The sequence below is a fragment of the Thermobia domestica genome, unplaced genomic scaffold (assembly GCF_964235325.1).
Source record: "Thermobia domestica unplaced genomic scaffold, izTheDome1.hap1.1 HAP1_SCAFFOLD_149, whole genome shotgun sequence".
NCBI lineage: Eukaryota > Metazoa > Arthropoda > Insecta > Zygentoma > Lepismatidae > Thermobia > Thermobia domestica.
Window position 1 is genome coordinate 131,243 of NW_027655897.1, and position 19,181 is coordinate 150,423.

The following is a 19,181-nucleotide window of genomic DNA, read 5'->3' on the forward strand; positions in this document are numbered from 1 at the left end:
ACACTGGATTAATTTTAAGACTCGAAGTAAATAATTGTTAATGCATTAATGTCAAAACTCATGCGTATCTTTAATTCTCAAAATTGCATTCAACATATCGATGTGCATTCTGTTTCTCTCTCCAACATGCAAATTGTATAATTATGTTAAAAAGAAAATGGTGATGCTTAAATTTATGTGATCATTCTAATTTTCTTTTACATTTCGATGTTAAAATTTAAAGTATTTACATTTTAGGCAGATAACAGTGCAATTAGTGAAAGATACAATATGAAAGAAGTATATCCAAATTATAATTGTTAGTTAAGAAATAGTACAAAGTGGTGTTTCTCTGTTTTTATACCTATTAAGGTGTTTATCTCAAATCTATCAGTTAGCTTATATCTACAAGCACTAGTTGAAGTATGCAATGTGAATAATTTATTTCTAAAATCACTTACCACTGGTTTGATTTTCACTAATACTTTACAGAGTTACTACAGTTCCATTACCATGATTTAGCATCTAGGCAGATGCTTATTAGCACTGTTAGTTGTTTATATTTCCTCTCTTCCTAGCACCATTACCATGATTTAGCATCTAGGCAGATGCTTATTAGCACTGTTAGTTGTTTATATTTTCTCTCTTCCTAGCACCATTACCATGATTTAGCATCTAGGCAGATGCTTATTAACACTGTTAGTTGTTTATATTTTCTCTCTTCCTAGCACCATTACCATGATTTAGCATCTAGGCAGATGCTTATTATCACTGTTAGTTGTTTATATTTCCTCTCTTCCTAGCACCATTACCATGATTTAGCATCTAGGCAGATGCTTATTAGCACTGTTAGTTGTTTATATTTTCTCTCTTCCTAGCACCATTACCATGATTTAGTATCTAGGCAGATGCTTATTAACACTGTTAGTTGTTTATATTTTCTCTCTTCCTAGCACCATTACCATGATTTAGCATCTAGGCAGATGCTTATTATCACTGTTAGCTGTTTATATTTCCTCTCTTCCTAGCATCATTACCATGATTTAGCATCTAGGCAGATGCTTATTATCACTGTTAGTTGTTTATATTTCCTCTCTTCCTAGCAATCTTGCAAACTGTGGGTATATTGTGTTTGTGCAACCGCATTTATTTCCTATTTATAGGCAGCTGGCGACATCACAATCGGAGTGTGTGGAGACAAATGTAAAAATGTTCTACACTAATTGATACAAAGCATGACTACTTCGTCTTTTGCTTTTATTTTGTTTACAACGTTGCCAGATCATAATTAACTACTGTGATTTCCTATGTCTTGTAAATTATACATGAATTACTGTCATTCATTTGCGTACTTCCGATAATAGTGTCAGTTTTTTCACTTCTAGTAAATTATTAGTGGGGGATTTTATTTCAAATATATTAATTAAGAGTAATTTCACCTCAACCTTTTCTCCTAGAATTTTATATCTTGCTAACAGAGACTGATAGAGTAGTTCACTTTTTTTTTCTGCAAAGTCGCTTTGGTGTTCCTATATAAACAATGTCCTCGATTTAAAACCGTAAATAATGTGTAATGACATATAATTGCTATAAACGGAGATACAAACTTAAACTTTTGGGGATGAACTATCAAGACCCTTTCCTCTCCTTCTCTCTTGATAGCCAGATACGTAAGTCAGCTTGTTGTTGACTTCCTGCCAAACATGTTTCAGCATACTAAGTATCGTGCCTGAGATGTAAAATTACGTTAAGGCTAATATATATCTGACACGGCATTTAATAACTGATTGCTACAACTTCGTGTTTACCACTCAGCTCAATATCTAATTCCTAAATAATCCTTGCACTTTAAGTTTTCGGCTATTCCCTAGAGCCTTATCACTAAATTTGTACAGTACAAACTATGTCCGTTATATGCATTTGTGCTTATGATGCTAGCGATAACGTAAATGTATCGTTATGATATTATTAATAAAATAAACACTACGTTAGAAGTCTAAAAATTAGTTCTTCGAGCATTCTCGTGTTTAAGAAATGCATTCATCTTGTTTGTTAATTGACCAATAGTGGTAAGTTACATTGTTAGGAAAAGTTAACTATTTTTTATAACAAATATCGAAAATATGATTTAGGGAGATCTCGGCATAAACAGATATATATTTATAGAGAGAGAGGCAAAGATAAAGATAATAGAAAAATAATCAAATGATTTAACTCTACACGAAAGCATAATACTAGCGTGTTTCAAAATTACAGATATATTAATTAGAAAGAATAAGTTATATACGCTGGTAGGTCTATGTGAAACAATTCAACCTGAATGAATTTTTCAAATACTTTTACCCACGTGTGTATACGAACGAATAATCAAATATTTAGGGAAAATTTCTATAGCAAAAATTTATTTTAAAATGTTCACAAAATTTGGACCAGAAAACACGTAATACTCAATTTTATTATCATCCCATAGCCCGATCAATATATCATCACTTATTTGAACAGCATTTCCCTCCAATTTATGCTTGCTTTTAATTTTATCTAATGGTTGGATCACTTAATTAAATTAACGTCCTTTCAAATGTTTGATGTTTTCTAATACGGAGGTGTGTCGTTATCTCTACCTCAGTGTATAAGTAAATATGAAAATCACACGCCAGGTATATTAAAAAAGGAAGGTTGAGAATTTACATAAACGAGGGGTGAGAAAAGGAAATTCGTACAAAGATCTCCTTACGCAGCAGAAATACGACTCGTACGATTTTAACGATAGAAATGACGAAGAGAACCTTCTTCTGATTATTTCCTACAATGAGACAACTGGCATCAATATAATTATCATGATTCTGTGAAAAAGTATTCTATGATATATTGAATACGAAAATATTTTGAGAAATATTTTATGAAATATAATACTACTCAAAAATTACGAAATACACCCAGAAATCTTTGTACATATTGAAATTTTAATAAGTTTAGGACAGTAACCAAAATCCAATTCTTTTCTGTGCCATCTGTGATGGAAAAGAAAATACATGATAGTTTATTTTCCATCGACACTACAAAAGATTACAAAGACTATCTAAAATGACGGGGGATTTTTAAAAATCCAGCACACTACTATATCAGCAAAGAATAATACTTGTCTGATATTTTTTGCACATTGCTTTAATTTAATCAATGTTGCTTGCATAGCATTGATTTCCGAAAATTTACAATGAAAAAAAAAAAAAAAATGAGACACTTTCTTCCATCCTTCCTCGCGAATCTTTAGATTATATTTTAAAAAATGGTATACTCGTTTCTACTGTCACAATTTTCATTGTTTACCGTTTAACTATCGTTACTATAATTAGTCATTTTGAAGTCCCATCACCTCTTTTTCCACGAGATCTCCTTTGTGGATTAGCAGTTAGCGTGCGCACCTTTGGCATGGGAGACCTGGGTTCGACTCCCGGCGGGAGCTCGTATGGTTCGATTCCACGTTAATTAGTAGGTCCCGTCTCATATAGCCGCGCTGCTGAAAGGGAAGTTAAACTCAAAATCAACTATTTTTCTAAGAGGTGTTTATCGGACTTACGTTTATTATGCCTCCTTTTGTTTGTTCTATAAAGGTAACCAAGAAAGATCTCTCCCATTTTCATCCACCACCTTCGAACATCGACATATCACCTAAGACGTACCTGGAAGATCAAAAATAGTCCCCATCAGCATCGATGACCTTCTGCCAATGTTTTAGAATGCCATGGATTCCATCGCGGTAGAACTTCGTGGGCCTTGAAGCGAAGACGGTATCAAGTGCATTTTGCACCTCTACTAGGGATTTGAACTGGCATCCTCTAAGGTGAGTGTCCTAGGATGGAACACCAGATAACCGGACGGTGCAATGTCTGGGGAGTATAGCAGATGCAATAGTGTTTCCCATCCTGTGGTGTCCCGAGTCATAATAGCCACGTGGGGCTTAGCATTGTCCTATAACAGAAGGACCCCTTTGCGATTCAGAAGTGCTGGCTCCAGAGTTTTGAGTTTTTCTTCAACACGGCTCAACTGCTGACAGTATACAGTTGCATTGATGCTCTGATCAGTGCTGGCAGCAGTTCCCGATGCACGATGCTGTGAGCAGTTCACGAAATACACAGGAGGACCTTCTTCTGGTCCAGTGCTGGTTTCAGCTGTTTTGGAACTGATTCATGGGATGGTAACCTATGATGATGGTGCCAAGGAGCTTCGTACAGGACTCACTTCTCATCACATGTCACCACTCTATCCAGAAATGACTCCTTCCTCAGACGGGACAGCAAAGAAACACTTGGCCCGAAGTCAAATCATATGGGACCCATCGACCCAACTTGTAGTGCTTCCCAAGTAGATGGAGGTGCTGCCGAATGGTTTCTCCACTCACACTGAATTGTAGTCCCAGTTCCTCACATGTCTACTGTTTGCCTCAACTGCTGCCTGAAGATCTTCATTTTGTACATGTATTGGTCTTGCAGCATGTGGTGCGTCTACGAGTATTTCTTCGTATTTTAACTACGAGTATTTTAACTTGTTAAGCCACCGATGCACTGTCCGGGTTGTCACAATACCTTCACCAAAGGCTTAGAATATCTTCCGCCCCGATGCAGCGGCGTTTGATCCCAGTTTGAACTCGTACAATATATACGCTCTTATGACGTTCTGTGGAGGTCCCATGTTCACTCTGTTCTTACGCAAATTCACGGTGTAACTGAACTGCAACAACCAGGTAGTATGTTGGACATACCCACACCAATAATTGACTTTGTCTTATCTCCATTCGCATTCAACTCACGGTGTGAGCGCCAACTGAACATAGACCTCCACAAAAAGCGACAGAATTTTCTTGGTTACCTTTATAATATTGATTACCATCACGTAACTTGGCGGATCGTCGTGCAGAAAAGCTACCACAAGTAGTAAGCAATGAAGTCAACTACAACTTTAATCTAAACACATTTTTCAGTTAGGAAATAGTACCAATAATACCAATAAGTGTCATGAAAAAATCTCTAGGTTCGACAGTTATATTTTTTAAGTTACAGATAGGCTAATATTACACACTTTTACACGGCATTCCTCACATTTGGCGATATTGTCCATCGGGCAACTGCTTCAGTTTTGTCCTTGAAACATTTATAAACCATAAGAATAAATTATTTTTACTAGGGGTTTCCAATCAGAACTTGAAAATATATTATTATGTGAACAAGCCCTCCCCGCTGGTCTAGTGACAAGCACGCTCGCTTCTGGTGAACAAGGTGTCGAATTCAGTTCTCGACGGGAAATCATAAAATTTAAAGACATTCCGGTGGCCTGGATTTCACTCTAATCTGTAGGTTCACATCTCATGTAACTTTGGTGCAGAAAAGGGACGTTAAACTTCAATGAACAATAACAACAATGTTAACTGAACTAATAATTAAACAATAAATCAATAAATTATGACAATAACTTACACAGCACACACACACACACACAAACAGTAAGATCTGTTTCGCTTTGAACGAAACGTGCTCGAAGAATGACATAGATTAACTTAGAGAAAATACGTGACTTCTTCCAGAATGCATCTTTATCCATCGGTAGTAACAGTTTAAGCAACACACTTACATAAATTTTGTTGGCATGTTCTCTATACTTCATATACTAATATCTATTGACTATGGCATATATGAGGCACTATTTTCACGTATATCCACATTCCTACCAAAAACTGCACAAAAACTACAAGTAGAACCAGAAATCCCATTTGTAGACTACCAAACTCAGGGAGAGTCACCAAAAGTTAACGAAGGATTGAATCTATGACCTTTAGATCAAAATATCCAATCAATAACCTTTTACCCTTCATTGTACAGCAATGTACAGTAATGCAAAAATTGAGAATAAATGCTATAATAATACATTCTAAAAATGCGAAGATCATATGAATGCAATACATGCTTAGAAATATGTTGTTCTTTACAGTAACAGTGCCAATAAAGTGCTATAAGAATTTTCAAGTGCATGATTTTGGACATTTTTTTATATTTACATTAACACTTTATTTCAACTACCTTAATATTATTATCAACATATTTAGTATTCTATTTGACTACGACAAATATGAACTATATACTCTACAAACACCTGATTAGATAAAATAACACTGATTAATGAAATTACTACTATGTACTTCACTGTGTAATTATCTACTACTAAAGGTTTACGATGGAGGATAAACTGCATGGGAAGTAACTGGCATTTAATATAAACATACTGAAATTGATCGCTTTGACTTTCACTACGATTCTAAAATATTAACTCTAATCAGAAAGATATAGAACATATTAAATGCAAAACTGATTATAATAGATCATCTATAGTAGTAGAGAAATATTTTTCTATTTTTCTTAAATATGTTGCAAATTAGTTATGACTATTTGCTGTTGTTTTAAATCCTGATTCGTAGATATTTGGATAATGCAATCGAATGATTGATTTCATCAAGCTATTATGCGTACCCGAATACTACTCTATATCTATTCGGATATTTTGGAGCTAAATGAAAATAAAAACTGGGAAACAACGATAAAGTGAAAGATTAGTATGTATAGTAAACCATTTATTTGAGCGCGCCGATCACAATATTGCTTAAGCAGGGTGTCTACTAAAATTCCAAAATGAAATTTCATGACTTTTTCGTGACATTCTCTTTACCAAATCATAAAATTTCCTAACATTTTCAAGAGCGAATTTGGGTGCGAATTAGACCAAATTTTCATCCATGCGATAAAAACGTACTTTGCTTGCAATTTGGTAGCGTCTAAAGCTGACCATAGACATTTTTGGTGGTGAATTTTGATGTTTTATAGAACAGAACTTTCCAATCTGTACTTACATTTGTACAGTTATATATATATATATATATATATATATATATATATATACAAAAAAGCTAAATTTCGTGACTTGCATGACCGTTTTCTGATTTCGTGACAGATAGACATCCTGTTAATTTAATTTCATATTTACTAATTAATTGTACATAATAATCACATCGATGTGTGTTTCAATTACTGATATACAATTTCTCGGAAACATACTAATTAATAACCACTTTTAACCATATATTGAACGAAGAGCTTCACAACTGAATTAAGATAAAACTTCTGAATAAATCTTGTACATGGCTTCCCTTTCACTTCGTTAACAATCAAGAGATCTCAGTCGGTTTATTCCAATATTTATTTCCGTGTTATCGTAAGGAATTGCTTACAAATAGCCTCGAGAATACTACACGCGATGTGCAGAACGACTGAGTCACGTTTTCACAATGTTATCCCTTCTTAAGAGTTCGGGGTAGAAACCGCATAGGAAGAAAGACTAACCCTCACACTAAAGGAAGCGTCATATGCAACAATTGTATGCCATTTTATCCTTTAAAAAAAGGTGGGTATGACTATGTTTAAAAGGACCGTTCGGCAATCGGTCAGTGTAACTTCAGCAAAATTCCAATCAGGATGAACGACTGCAAGATCCCAATTATTAGGTTTTAGTTCAATGATGAAAATTTTAGCTTTGGAACTACATATAACCTGAATAAAAACAAAATCTCATCAAAACATGCATTTATTATTACTAATCTGAATTATGGTTTTCACAATATATATGTAATACATACTAGTAAGAACTACTGTAATTGCCGAAAATGTTAATATAGACTAGTAATAACTAATGCAACTGCCGAAAATATAATACAGACTAGTAATAACTAATGTGACTGCCGAAAATGTAATGCAAGTTAGTAATAACAAATGTGACTGCCGAAAACGTAATAGATGCTAGTAATAACTAATGGGATTGCCGAAAATGTAATACAGGCTAGTAATAACTGATGTGATTGCCGAAAATGTAATACAGACTAGTGCTACCTAATATGACTGCCGAGAATATAACACAGGATAAAAATGAAATGAAATCTTTGAGTTTTACGTCCCACGGTTATGCCGGTTAGGCTAAAGGAGACGGTGATTATGAGGAATGAATGAAATAGTGGAATGAAGAAAGTGGGAGGAAACGGGAGACCTCCGAGGAAACCCACACACACGGTGTTTGTCCACCACAAAGTTCACTTGGCGGGGGCTGGGATCGAAACCGGGACCCCGAGCACCAGAGGTGAACGCTCTACCACAGAGCCACCGCGGCCCCTATAACTAATGTGAACGCTGAAAATGTAATACAGACTAATAGTAACAAGTGTTTGTTCTGGTCAGATTATATTTTTATTTAGGATTTACTCATTTAGTTAAAAAAAAAAAATCAGTATGTTTATATTAAAGGTAGCTAAGGAATTTACGAAAAAATAAGTAATAAATCATTTCGATATCCTACATAATATACTTGATTGGTCTATCGTTATTGCTAATTAATTAGACGTAACTTACGAGAACTTAAGAAAATATATATACCTACACACTTTCTTTTATACAATCCAGAAACAACCACATAAAATACTATACATGTAAAGCACACTGGAAAAATACAACACTTATACTCTATAAACAACATCCGGAAAATAGATGGTGAGACTAAGAAGCAAAAACGGTGAAACGTGATGCTTCTTGTAGAAGTTAGAAGCCTGCTGTACAAAGTGAATAGGAGAAAAAATATTCTTTGTGAAGAAGTGAAGAGTGCAGATTGTTTTCTGTATATATAAAAAGATAATCACACAAGAAAAGCAACAGCTAATTTCTTTTTTTCTTTACAAAACAGTGCTCCAAAGTGGTGTACTTAACTGCGAGCCTCCATCACCGTCAGTTAGTAGGTTATATTCCTTTTGACCAGGATGAGTGGCAGTAGTTGAGGAACCTCTTTTTGTTTCAATGCCCTGTGTTCAACACCAATCGTTTTAAAATGGTGTTATACACTAATAGCTAGCACACAATCCAATTAACTTTTTCATTTTTTTCAATTTGTCGAACAGAAACAAATAATGTGCCTTCTTTGTAATAACATTAGGCAACAAGCGATGTTAACACAAAAGAAACACCATTCCTATTAGGAATGAGTGATTTCTCTTAAATTCAGGAAACGGGTATTGCGCAAACTATGTTAAATGGAATCCTGAATACATAATAGTTTTCATTCTTATATCTCACTTATGCTTTCAATTCTGAACCATGACTTAGTATCTGTGAGTATAAAACCCGCAACACACGGTATATATCCCTAATGAAATACTGTATTTGCTAGCATATAAAACACACTGAGGTATAAAACGCTCCCCATTTCCTGTATTCAATTTTGCGGGGAAAAAATCATTGCATACTACAGATATTTTTTTAGTGACGGGCAAAATCTATTTTCATAAAAACTGGTATAAAAGCAGGTACTTTTTCTTTTTTTTTTACCGGAAAGTTTCTGTTTTCTCAAAAAAAAAAAAAAAAAAGTTTTTCACTGAGACCGGTTTCGGCTATCTTTAAAAATCGCTTCGCTTTTCCACGAAAACGTTTTCAGTTTTCTCTAAAAGTGTTTTGGATTTTACCAAAACCAGTGTGATTTTCACCGAAGCCGATATCTGTTCTTGTTCTTGTATTGCTCATCTCCAAACCAGTTACCAAAGAAGCAAAAAGTTTTATAATTTTCGAAGACCACTTTTAGTTTTTCTAAAAACTGAAAATCGAAAAACTGGTTTTTGTACGCACCACTTTCTTTAATGATAATAATAATAATAATATTTCGCAAGGAACATATGTGGAGTTACTAATGCTTAACTAAATATAGAATCGCTTGTACGTTCAGGGAAAAATATACATCCGATGAAACGGCAAATAAAGCGATTGTATCCAAGTACTAAATCACTGAACTGTGCATAACTGGAATGTTGTTGTACATCGTAAGGAAGCAAGGAAGGCATCAAACAACACAAATTCGGGAAAATTGATTGAAACTGACATAAAATATATGTATTGGCGTACATAATGCACTCAAAAAATTCGTTTTATAAGCCAGCAAATACGATATCTTCCAACGACAGTGTTACCATTATTTGCGTGAAATTTTCAATATTATCATTAAACAGTTCTGTTCTACAGAAGAATACAATTTCTTCTTTTATAGACATATATTATTAGAGCGCACTTAAGACTCATAATCATAATGATAAATTCACTCCAGTTTTAAACGTTTTTACTTCAATATTATCTGTGAAATCAATTGAATTTTATAGTAATTTCAGCTGCAGACTTGTTCAAGTGTTAATTAGTTTAAGGTTAAAAAGTGGATACAAATATTGAAGTAGGAAACGAGGATGATAATATGCAGAGATTTCCAAGGTCAAGTGAACTCACTTTAAAAGTCTTCGTTAAACTGACGTCGTTAAAAGTGAAAAATGAGTTCGGTTTACACTCAAACTCATACATTTCTGAACTCAACTCATACTATTTTTTTGTGTGTGTGTGTGTTACGCTCACCTTAAAGTCGCTTACATGAAATAAGAGACAAGAGTTAATGTATTGTTTTTATAACAAAAATTTATACATGTATAAATACTTAATAGCTAATGTCATCTACAATTTTAAGTGTAACTCATGGTGTGTGTTTACATTTTCTCGGGTCTGGATATAAAACTAAACAATGACAAGAAGAAATAAAACAAATAAATAGAAACTCAACTTAAGAAAGGATGTGTCAAAGACTCTAATTGGTTCTCCTATTTTTCAATCATGAACTTATAAGTTACTTCACCTTGAATGGTTAAGGTATAAAGTTTATGAATATTAATTCTGTGTTTGATGAGTAAAATGTCTTTAAGCCCAAAGTCATACTTTTGGGAAAAATGAGATTGAAAACATTCTACTTTTAAAAGTTTATTAAGAACTTTACACCGTTTGCGAACACTTGAAGTTTTAAATTACGCATCAAAGTTTTTCTACTTAACTGTTATAAAAGAAAGTTTAAAACTTTTCTAGACAATACTATTTAACTTTTTGATTGGACTTAACACGCTTTACACAGCAAACAGAATTGTGGGCTGATTTTTCTTGCCTTTATTTTTCACTAAAATAGTACAGATATCAATTATGTATCCTAAACTGACAATGAACGAGTCTTAATATTTATTTTTTTAATTCTTGCAGAAGAACGGAAATATCCTCCAGATGGACAGATTAAGGTATTATTTCAAGCTAGAATATTCCTACAAGTGAGTATGATTTAATGCTTAAACTTCAAATAGAGTAATAATAAAACCTCACTAAAAGTGAGCGTGCTCCTGCCTAAGCAATGTATCAACCTATGATACAAAATCCTTGGCAAAATGTAAGGAAGATTCAATGACGTGTTGTATTTTCAGTATTGCTATTTCCAATTCTTTCATTTTTTGTTTTATGTACACTGTAATTATGTGACAAAGAAGCCATATACTGCCTAAATTATATTGGTCTTAAAAATCTGCATATACTATTATCATTCTCATTTCCTGCTTAAATTCTTATAGCCACTCCTTAACGTCAAAATTTTCTTTTCTTCTTTCTTATTTCGTGAACAAATACGATGATTACAACCGGAATATAGAATTCAAAATTGATTACCCATGGAATTTAAAGATAGGTTTGGTTTTACAGGATTTTATTTTCTTTCTTATCCAAATTAGTTTAATATTATGAAGAGAAGATCGTAAAGCATGATTCGTAGCTAATTTTCTTTACCAGTGATTTCATGTTAGTATGTTCGCTTTCGGTACATGTTTAAATTCTCCTGGAATTACGATGTTTTAGGTGAATGTACAAGCAATGTCTAAATATAATTAGTTCTCTCCAGAATTTACTGCCTAGCGCGTGCTTTGATCCATGAGGTGCCAGGTTCGATTCAAGGTGGAAGATCATAGAACATAATATTATAATTTAGATTCACTTTAGATTTTAAGTCTCTCCTTATATAGCTTCGCTGCTGACAAAGAACATACATACAAACCAATGTCTCAAAGAATCAATCAATCTAAATTCAATTTTAAAATGAATAAAAAAGAATTATTACTTGATTTTCGTCCATCCTCTTCTGTAATTCAACAGTATATTCACGTATTACATGGCTATACGTTATCTAACAGAAGGACATTTAATGTTAATCAAATAAAGAAATTTTTGAGTTACTATTTCTCAAGAACACCATTAGTTAGATATGTCTTTATGCCTATTTCTTATCAATATTTGTATCACTATCTATCACTGTTATCAAAATTTGGACAAAGCTTTCCAGTTAGCATTATCTCTACCATTGTAATATTCTGACAGAGTTTTCCGGTTATTTTCTCTATCATTGTAAAATGTAGTTTTCCAGTTACTATTTCTATCACTGTAAAATTTGGATAAAATTTTCCCACTCCGAGTTATAAGTGGTAAGCGAGTCACAAAGTGACGTCATAAAAATTGGGTGAAGCGAAGCTCAATAGTTTACTATAAGGGTGTGATAATGATTCAAACTTCACCAAAGCACCCAATCACAGGATATGGATATAAAGAGCATTTATACTTTGTATCGAATGTTGCGGGTTTGTACACCTACAAAAGTAAAGTAAAGGACAGAAAACTTCCAAGTTATATTTTGTAACCAACACTATTACATATTCAGGAGGTTCGTGCAATATCCATTATTTTTAAAAAAAACGTAGTTTTTGCTCAAGTTACTTTGATAAGCATTCTCTGCATATCATACTGCAGCACTAGTTTTGGAAGAGGATACAGAACTTTTAATATTTCACTTACTGGCATTAAAATGATGAAACACGTTTTTTATTATTTTAAATGAAAAACCCACTACCAAATTTCACGTCTCTAACTTTAAGGGATTCTGAGATACGGATACCCTATTAAAATAACTTCAACCCCATTTCACCCCCTCCACAGCAAATTTCGAATACTCATTCTTTAGTGGGACCTTACGTCACACTAAAGTACTGTCACATTTTAAGTACTGTCCAAAATTTCAAGTTTCTAGCATAAGAAGTTTGGCCTATGCGTTGATAAGTTACTCAGTATTTTTTTCTTTTATATAGAATGTACAGCTATCTTGCCCATTACTTACCTACAACTTACTAAGTTCTTGCTCCCTTCTGATCTAAAATGTTAGAAAGATTGCCGCATTGGTCACTGAAAATTCAGCAACTGCATACAATAGGACATTGGGAAAGGTAATTACTAATCTTAGTAACAATGTGTCAATTGCTCAATATTACAAAGCTCTGTACTTCATTTATTACACGTGTTCTCTTCCAAAACCAACTCACTGCAATACACAGCATGAAATACTCTCAAAGAAACAAACATACAAGGTCTGTCCAAAAAGTATTGAAACTGATAGTTTCTAGCCATGGGGACGAGGTTATCTACATGGGCAGGCATGTCCGTGCGGGATATCAGGTATACGATGCGATTCAGCTTAGTTATCTTTGCAGAGTGTGGATCGCACCCGGAGTGAGCAGTAGTTTTGTGGTATCGTCAGGAATCAAAATGCAACGTACGTACGATTGATCAGCAGTATGCGATCAAGTTTTGTGTGAAACTGAAAATCCGGTACTAACACTTTTGCCATGATTCGTGAAGCCTACGAGGAGGATGTCATGTCCAAAACACGAGCCACACGTCGTACGCGTGAGTTTCTATGAAATCATAATATGGCAAGACCATCTGAGCCTTCCTACAGTCCACACCTGATCCCGTCTGACTTCCTTCTCTTCCCTTGAATGAAACAGAGCCTGAAAGGATACCATTATGGGACGGTGGAAAGAGTGCAAGTAGCTTTAATACAGTGCCTGAAGGATATTCCGCTTGCAGACTTCGAAGAGGCGTAAAAAGCGTGCCAGAAGCGCTGTCAACAGGTACTAACGCAATATGATCTAATGTTGAAGAATTTTAACTTACTGTATATATATATATGCATTATTTTTCTTTCTTCGTGAATGTCGTCTCGATACTTTTTGAACAGACCAGTACAAGTCGAAATCGCTTAAAAACAAAATCAGTGAACACTCGGCATACATGTGCTTTAATCGTCAATTAAAAGAACATTTAAGAAATGAAATTATTATGAAATTAACAAGTATAACTTGAAACAATTGTCAGTGCAACATGTAATAGGAGGTATAGCTTGTTGCCAGAAATTCTGTGCAAGCATGCATTCCGTTGCCACATATAAATAATTAACTAATCAAAATTAAAAACAAATTTACAAATGTAGCTCTATTTAAAAAAATATTTCACATTAAAAATGATTTAAGTACTTCTAAAGAATTAACATGTCAACCCAGTAATATAATACATATTGTGGCCTCATTAAGTAACAAAAAAACAACATATAATAGTGTTACTTTCCATTCTATTATTTCATTCGAAACATTATACACAACAGTGATTTTGTAAAACTTGTATCACCATCACATTCCCAGAATCAACAAAACGGACCGATTTCAACACAAGTTTATGACAATTAAATAAGCTGATTTACGTTAAGAAAGAAAAAGCAGTGTTATATTTGACAATTCATTCAGAAATTGTTCCCCAATATATTTCATTACAAGAATATTGTTTTTAGATGTGATTGTATGGTCAACAGCAAACATCTATACTCATCTTGTATTCTGTTGCTAATAGCTTTGGAACTGCTAGATTAATTAAGACAGTTTTCCTGATATAGAAATAATATAATTGAGAGCCTAGTATCAAAAATCGCCTAATCCATTTTTTACCGAAATTGACTTATATATCGTTCGCCGTATATTTGATTTAAAGGAATTCAGTGGAAACAGTATTTTGTTTCAACTCTCGATATATCATACTGAAAAACTAGTTCAAATATAGGACTTTGTACGTGTATATATTGAGATTCACTACACGTTCTGCAAATTGCTCGATACTAATCTAAATAGATGTGGTGAATTTTGATACTAGGCGTCTTAATTTTCTGTTACACATAAGCGGTATTCAAAGCAGTCAACCGATTTCGAAATACTGAAAACAGAAAATCTAGAAGAAAAGCATTTTTGCTGTTCACTGTGAAAACTTAATTCACATATATATCGCAATAATGAATTAAATTCCTTAGTTACGATTATTTCCATGTTATACGAAAGTATCGCTAAAAAGATAAAGATTGTATTATAGATAAGCAGAATTATTTAGCGCGTACGGAAAGCTCTCCTTACCTGCACTACTTTTTGTTTTGTATCTGAGAAGTAGCCTTTCAGAGCCTTCATTCCATGGGACGAGGGAACGTGAGAATCCACAATGATGATCTGGTGATGGAGATCAAAAATTGTGCCAAACCTTTTCTGCAGTTGCTCATGCAGATGGCCCACTTCGCTGCTCACATACTCACCAGCCTGGTTTTTGGGACATCTCGCACTGTCTGGATGGGTTGCTACAAGGATTACTCTGGCCGGTTTGCTGGACTTACCACAATAACCTTACGACAAAACATACAGCTAACATAAATATATGATAGAAATATTAATCACGAGAATATAATAATAAACATATAGAAGATACACGAGATCTGCCACTGGGGCAAATATTAAGATTCTTACTAGAATTTCAAGAGCAATAATTTAAACTTTAATAAATATTATACTTCCAGAAAGTTAATATTATAGCTAACAAGTATTACACAAATATCTTGAGTCATATAATAATAATACAGTAAAATCTGTTAACTTGGTCATCTGTCTGAGAAGTTGGTTGCATTGATACATTATTCCTATGCTGTTATTGTTAAATCTTCCTCTGTTGGACACCTGAGCATCCTATACGTCATCATTTTAATTTCTTAGATTCCCTGTAGAATATATATATTTTTACAGTTGTTAGTGACCCAAGAGAGGAAAAAAAGTGTCCATTGAAAGCAATTTCTCCAAAAATACAGGAGGCAATATTACGGTTTGTTCCTTTTTATATTTGTTGTCGACAAGCGTAAGAAGTGCTTTTGCATTCATTTTTTTTAAACACTTATATTGAAAGACATCTGACAATCTAGGCGGATTTATTAAGCTATGGATGGAGGGATGCCTTTTGTTCTCTTCATGTCTTGGAAGCCTCTACCTTCTAACAAATTTGCAGGAATTTTATAACAAAAGGACAAACCTATTTATTAGGATTAGGATTAGGATTTTATATTTCTGGGCTGTCGGCATCTATGGCCATGTTAGCCCGTCACGTTTGAGGGATTACGTCCCTCGGCGAGCACGCTATGCGGAAAAAGGAAAGGAAGGAAGCGGCCTGGGACCGATATGTTAGGTACCATCCTAGCATTTGCCTGGTGTGAATTAAGAAAACCCAGGAAAACTCCATTCAAGATGGCTGGCCTGAAAAAGCTTTTTACACGTTTTCGACCGAATGTCCCCACCGGGAATCGAACTCGGGACCGCTCGCACCGAAGGCGAGAGCACGATCCTATTTATGTTTCGAAGTGAAAGAGAAGAAAGAAAACGACAACAGCACAAATCCTGGCTGGCCAACTATTAGTAAATCTGTAACTAAGGTCCGCTTTTGGTATTTCGCTAGCTAGGAAAATAACAAGTAATAGTTTCTACACTAGAAATGCGTACATTATACAATCTATAACAGTTTTGTTTGCAAACACAGTTATTGCTGTTGTAAGAATAATATGAAGCAAACAATATAAGTTTAACTTCCGATATCTCTGTCCATCCTGAAAGACTGACTCTTTAAACCCTTGCGTTCCAGGTGTCATTTTCCTATGTGCATGCTATAATATCAGGTTTTCATTTACTGTTAAAAGATTGTCTACACCGTTATATAGGACATAGTTATTGTGCACGCGCAGAGAGAGCATTCATATTACTGATAGAAAAAAATTATATTTGCATTGTGGAACATTTGGACCGAAAAGGGAAATTTTGATGTTCTGAAGAGATTTTTAGCTGCTTCAGGTTGGAAACACTGACTGGAGATCGAAGTTTTTTTCTTTTTTTCGATCTCGAATTAGCTAACTGTTTATCTTCAAAATAAACATGTGTGTGTCGTAATTGAATGCTCCCTTAGGCCCACCATATACTCAAACAAAAGATTTCTTTTTTTTTCTGTCAGTAAGGTGCTGCCACCTAAGGAGAAATAGTAAAACTAACTCGTGCCTTGCATCCACTAAAAAAATTCATCATCTCCAGGATTAATACGACCCTTAATAAAGGATACGTTTTCATGACATCCCCCTGGTATTTTGCAACGGAGTATTATATGACATCCACATGAATGTCACTGGAACGCAAGAAGTTTATTATTATTTGTGCGTGTACAAAAGTGTACCAACTACTCGTTATTAAAGATTTCTTTAAAACTTGCAAATATACATGTAAATATATATATATATATATATATATATATATATGAAAATATAATAGATAAAGAAACGAAAGAAAAACAAAATACACATTTTTTTATACCTAATGGTTCTGCTGGAGGGATTCGAGCTTGAAGAAAGGATAGCCAAAAACAACATTGCTGAAGTTGCGTGCTTGGAGGGTCGTCAAGACTGAACACCACTACATGGATGCAGCTTGTATTTCCAATAAAATGATCATATGTTATGAAATAACTCTCTTGTCCTGAAAATTCCCATATACTCAAATCACCAACACCGGATAAGGTAACCTGAAAAGGTAAGACATAAGGCATTATTATTATTATTATTATTATTATTACTATTATTATTAGTTGAACTTTTATATTATTATAGAGAACTAGAAACGATATAATATACATGAAACGAGATCATTAATTTTGACACCTACTTCATTTGTATTACTGCTACTAATTATTTTGTAATAAAGGACTGAAAGCATACATTAAAATAATAATATTTTCGTTATTTTAAATCAGATGTCTCCCAACTTTTCAGCCTCTGGGTCACACTGACTTTTCCTCTAAGTCCCAAAAGCCACGACCTAGCTAGCTCATTGTACCAACATATTATAACGCAAGCGCAATCTTGTGGGGAGCGGCAGAATTACGCAAACGTCAATTATGCTTGGTTAGTCGAAGTATACCGCGGCATCTTGTAGCGAGCTGCAGAACTAGAGCATCTTCAGGAAAAGTTCTGCTGCATGATCGTTGCCTGGAAAAATCGAGTGCTTTTATAACGACCAATTTTATATAAGACGACAAAATCCCAGTTCATATATTTATATAACTACAAGGCTACTGTTTCCTCAAAAACCATTTTACACACTGCATATCTGATATTACCTTTTATTGTAGTATGTGACACATTAAACTTTTACACCCTTTAAAAAATTGTACATGCAGTGTACACAAGATGATCCTTTATTATATATTTATTCTTCGTTGCTATGACAACTAGAAAATAAATTACATCCATATCTTTTCTTTTTCATAATCTTCTTCCTAGAGCAGCTTGTGCATAATTTAAAAGTACTTTTTCCCACAAATACAAGAGTGATGAAATACAAGTATCGTTATACTTTTGAATATGTTCTACGCTACAAGGACGCGTGATACAAATACGGGAGACAACTGAGAGTTGGACAGTTCCAAATTTTGAGTTCGGAACGACAAGTTCGATCTGAAAAACGAAATATAGTGCAGCCAGTGTGCTTTGTAACTATAGTTTCTTAGTGAAAATACAGTGTGTTTAATTATGAGAAGACAAAACAGTGCATTCTATTTATTCAGAACCCCGGCTTGTAATGGTATTAATTATTATTTGATTTGAAGTTACATCCCTTTTGTGTGGATTTGTATAAATATGGGGAAAAAAGGAAGATAGATAGTAAGTGCAAAACATAAAAAGAATGGGGTATCAATATTTCGTGATTCAGTCAATTAATAACAATAAGACAATGTATGTAATTCGTAATGAAACAATATCAATCCTCAAGGAATACAATATAAAACGACATTATAAGACTAAACTTTCTCAGAATTACTTCAAATTTACAAGAAATCTACGGTTAGAAAAATATGAATCATTGAAAAGCGGGTTGAAATCTCAGGAATTGTTGTTTGAGAAAGTAAATGCTGAACAAGAAACATTTTCCGCGTGGCTCATTCAATAGCGAAACATGGGAAACCACTTACTGGACGGCAAATTATTCAAGGGTTGATAACTGCAGCAGCAAAAGAAATGTGTCCAGAAAAAGCTAATTTATTTAAAAACATTAGTTTCTCAGCAAACAC

At 34.0% G+C, this 19,181-nt stretch overlaps 1 protein-coding gene across 4 annotated transcripts in view; it reads right to left on the reverse strand.

Moving 5' to 3' along the window:
- The window catches only part of LOC145676400 (death-associated protein kinase 1-like), a 397,918-nt gene that overhangs the window by 35,071 nt on the left and 343,666 nt on the right, over nt 1-19,181 (reverse strand). For all 4 annotated transcript variants that reach the window (XM_081747256.1, XM_081747257.1, XM_081747255.1 and 1 more), the window contains 2 exons: nt 17,429-17,636; nt 15,176-15,435 (listed from right to left, as the gene is read on the reverse strand). In XM_081747256.1, the coding sequence (XP_081603382.1) occupies nt 15,176-15,435; nt 17,429-17,636 (468 nt within the window). The remainder of the gene's footprint in view (nt 1-15,175; nt 15,436-17,428; nt 17,637-19,181) is intronic.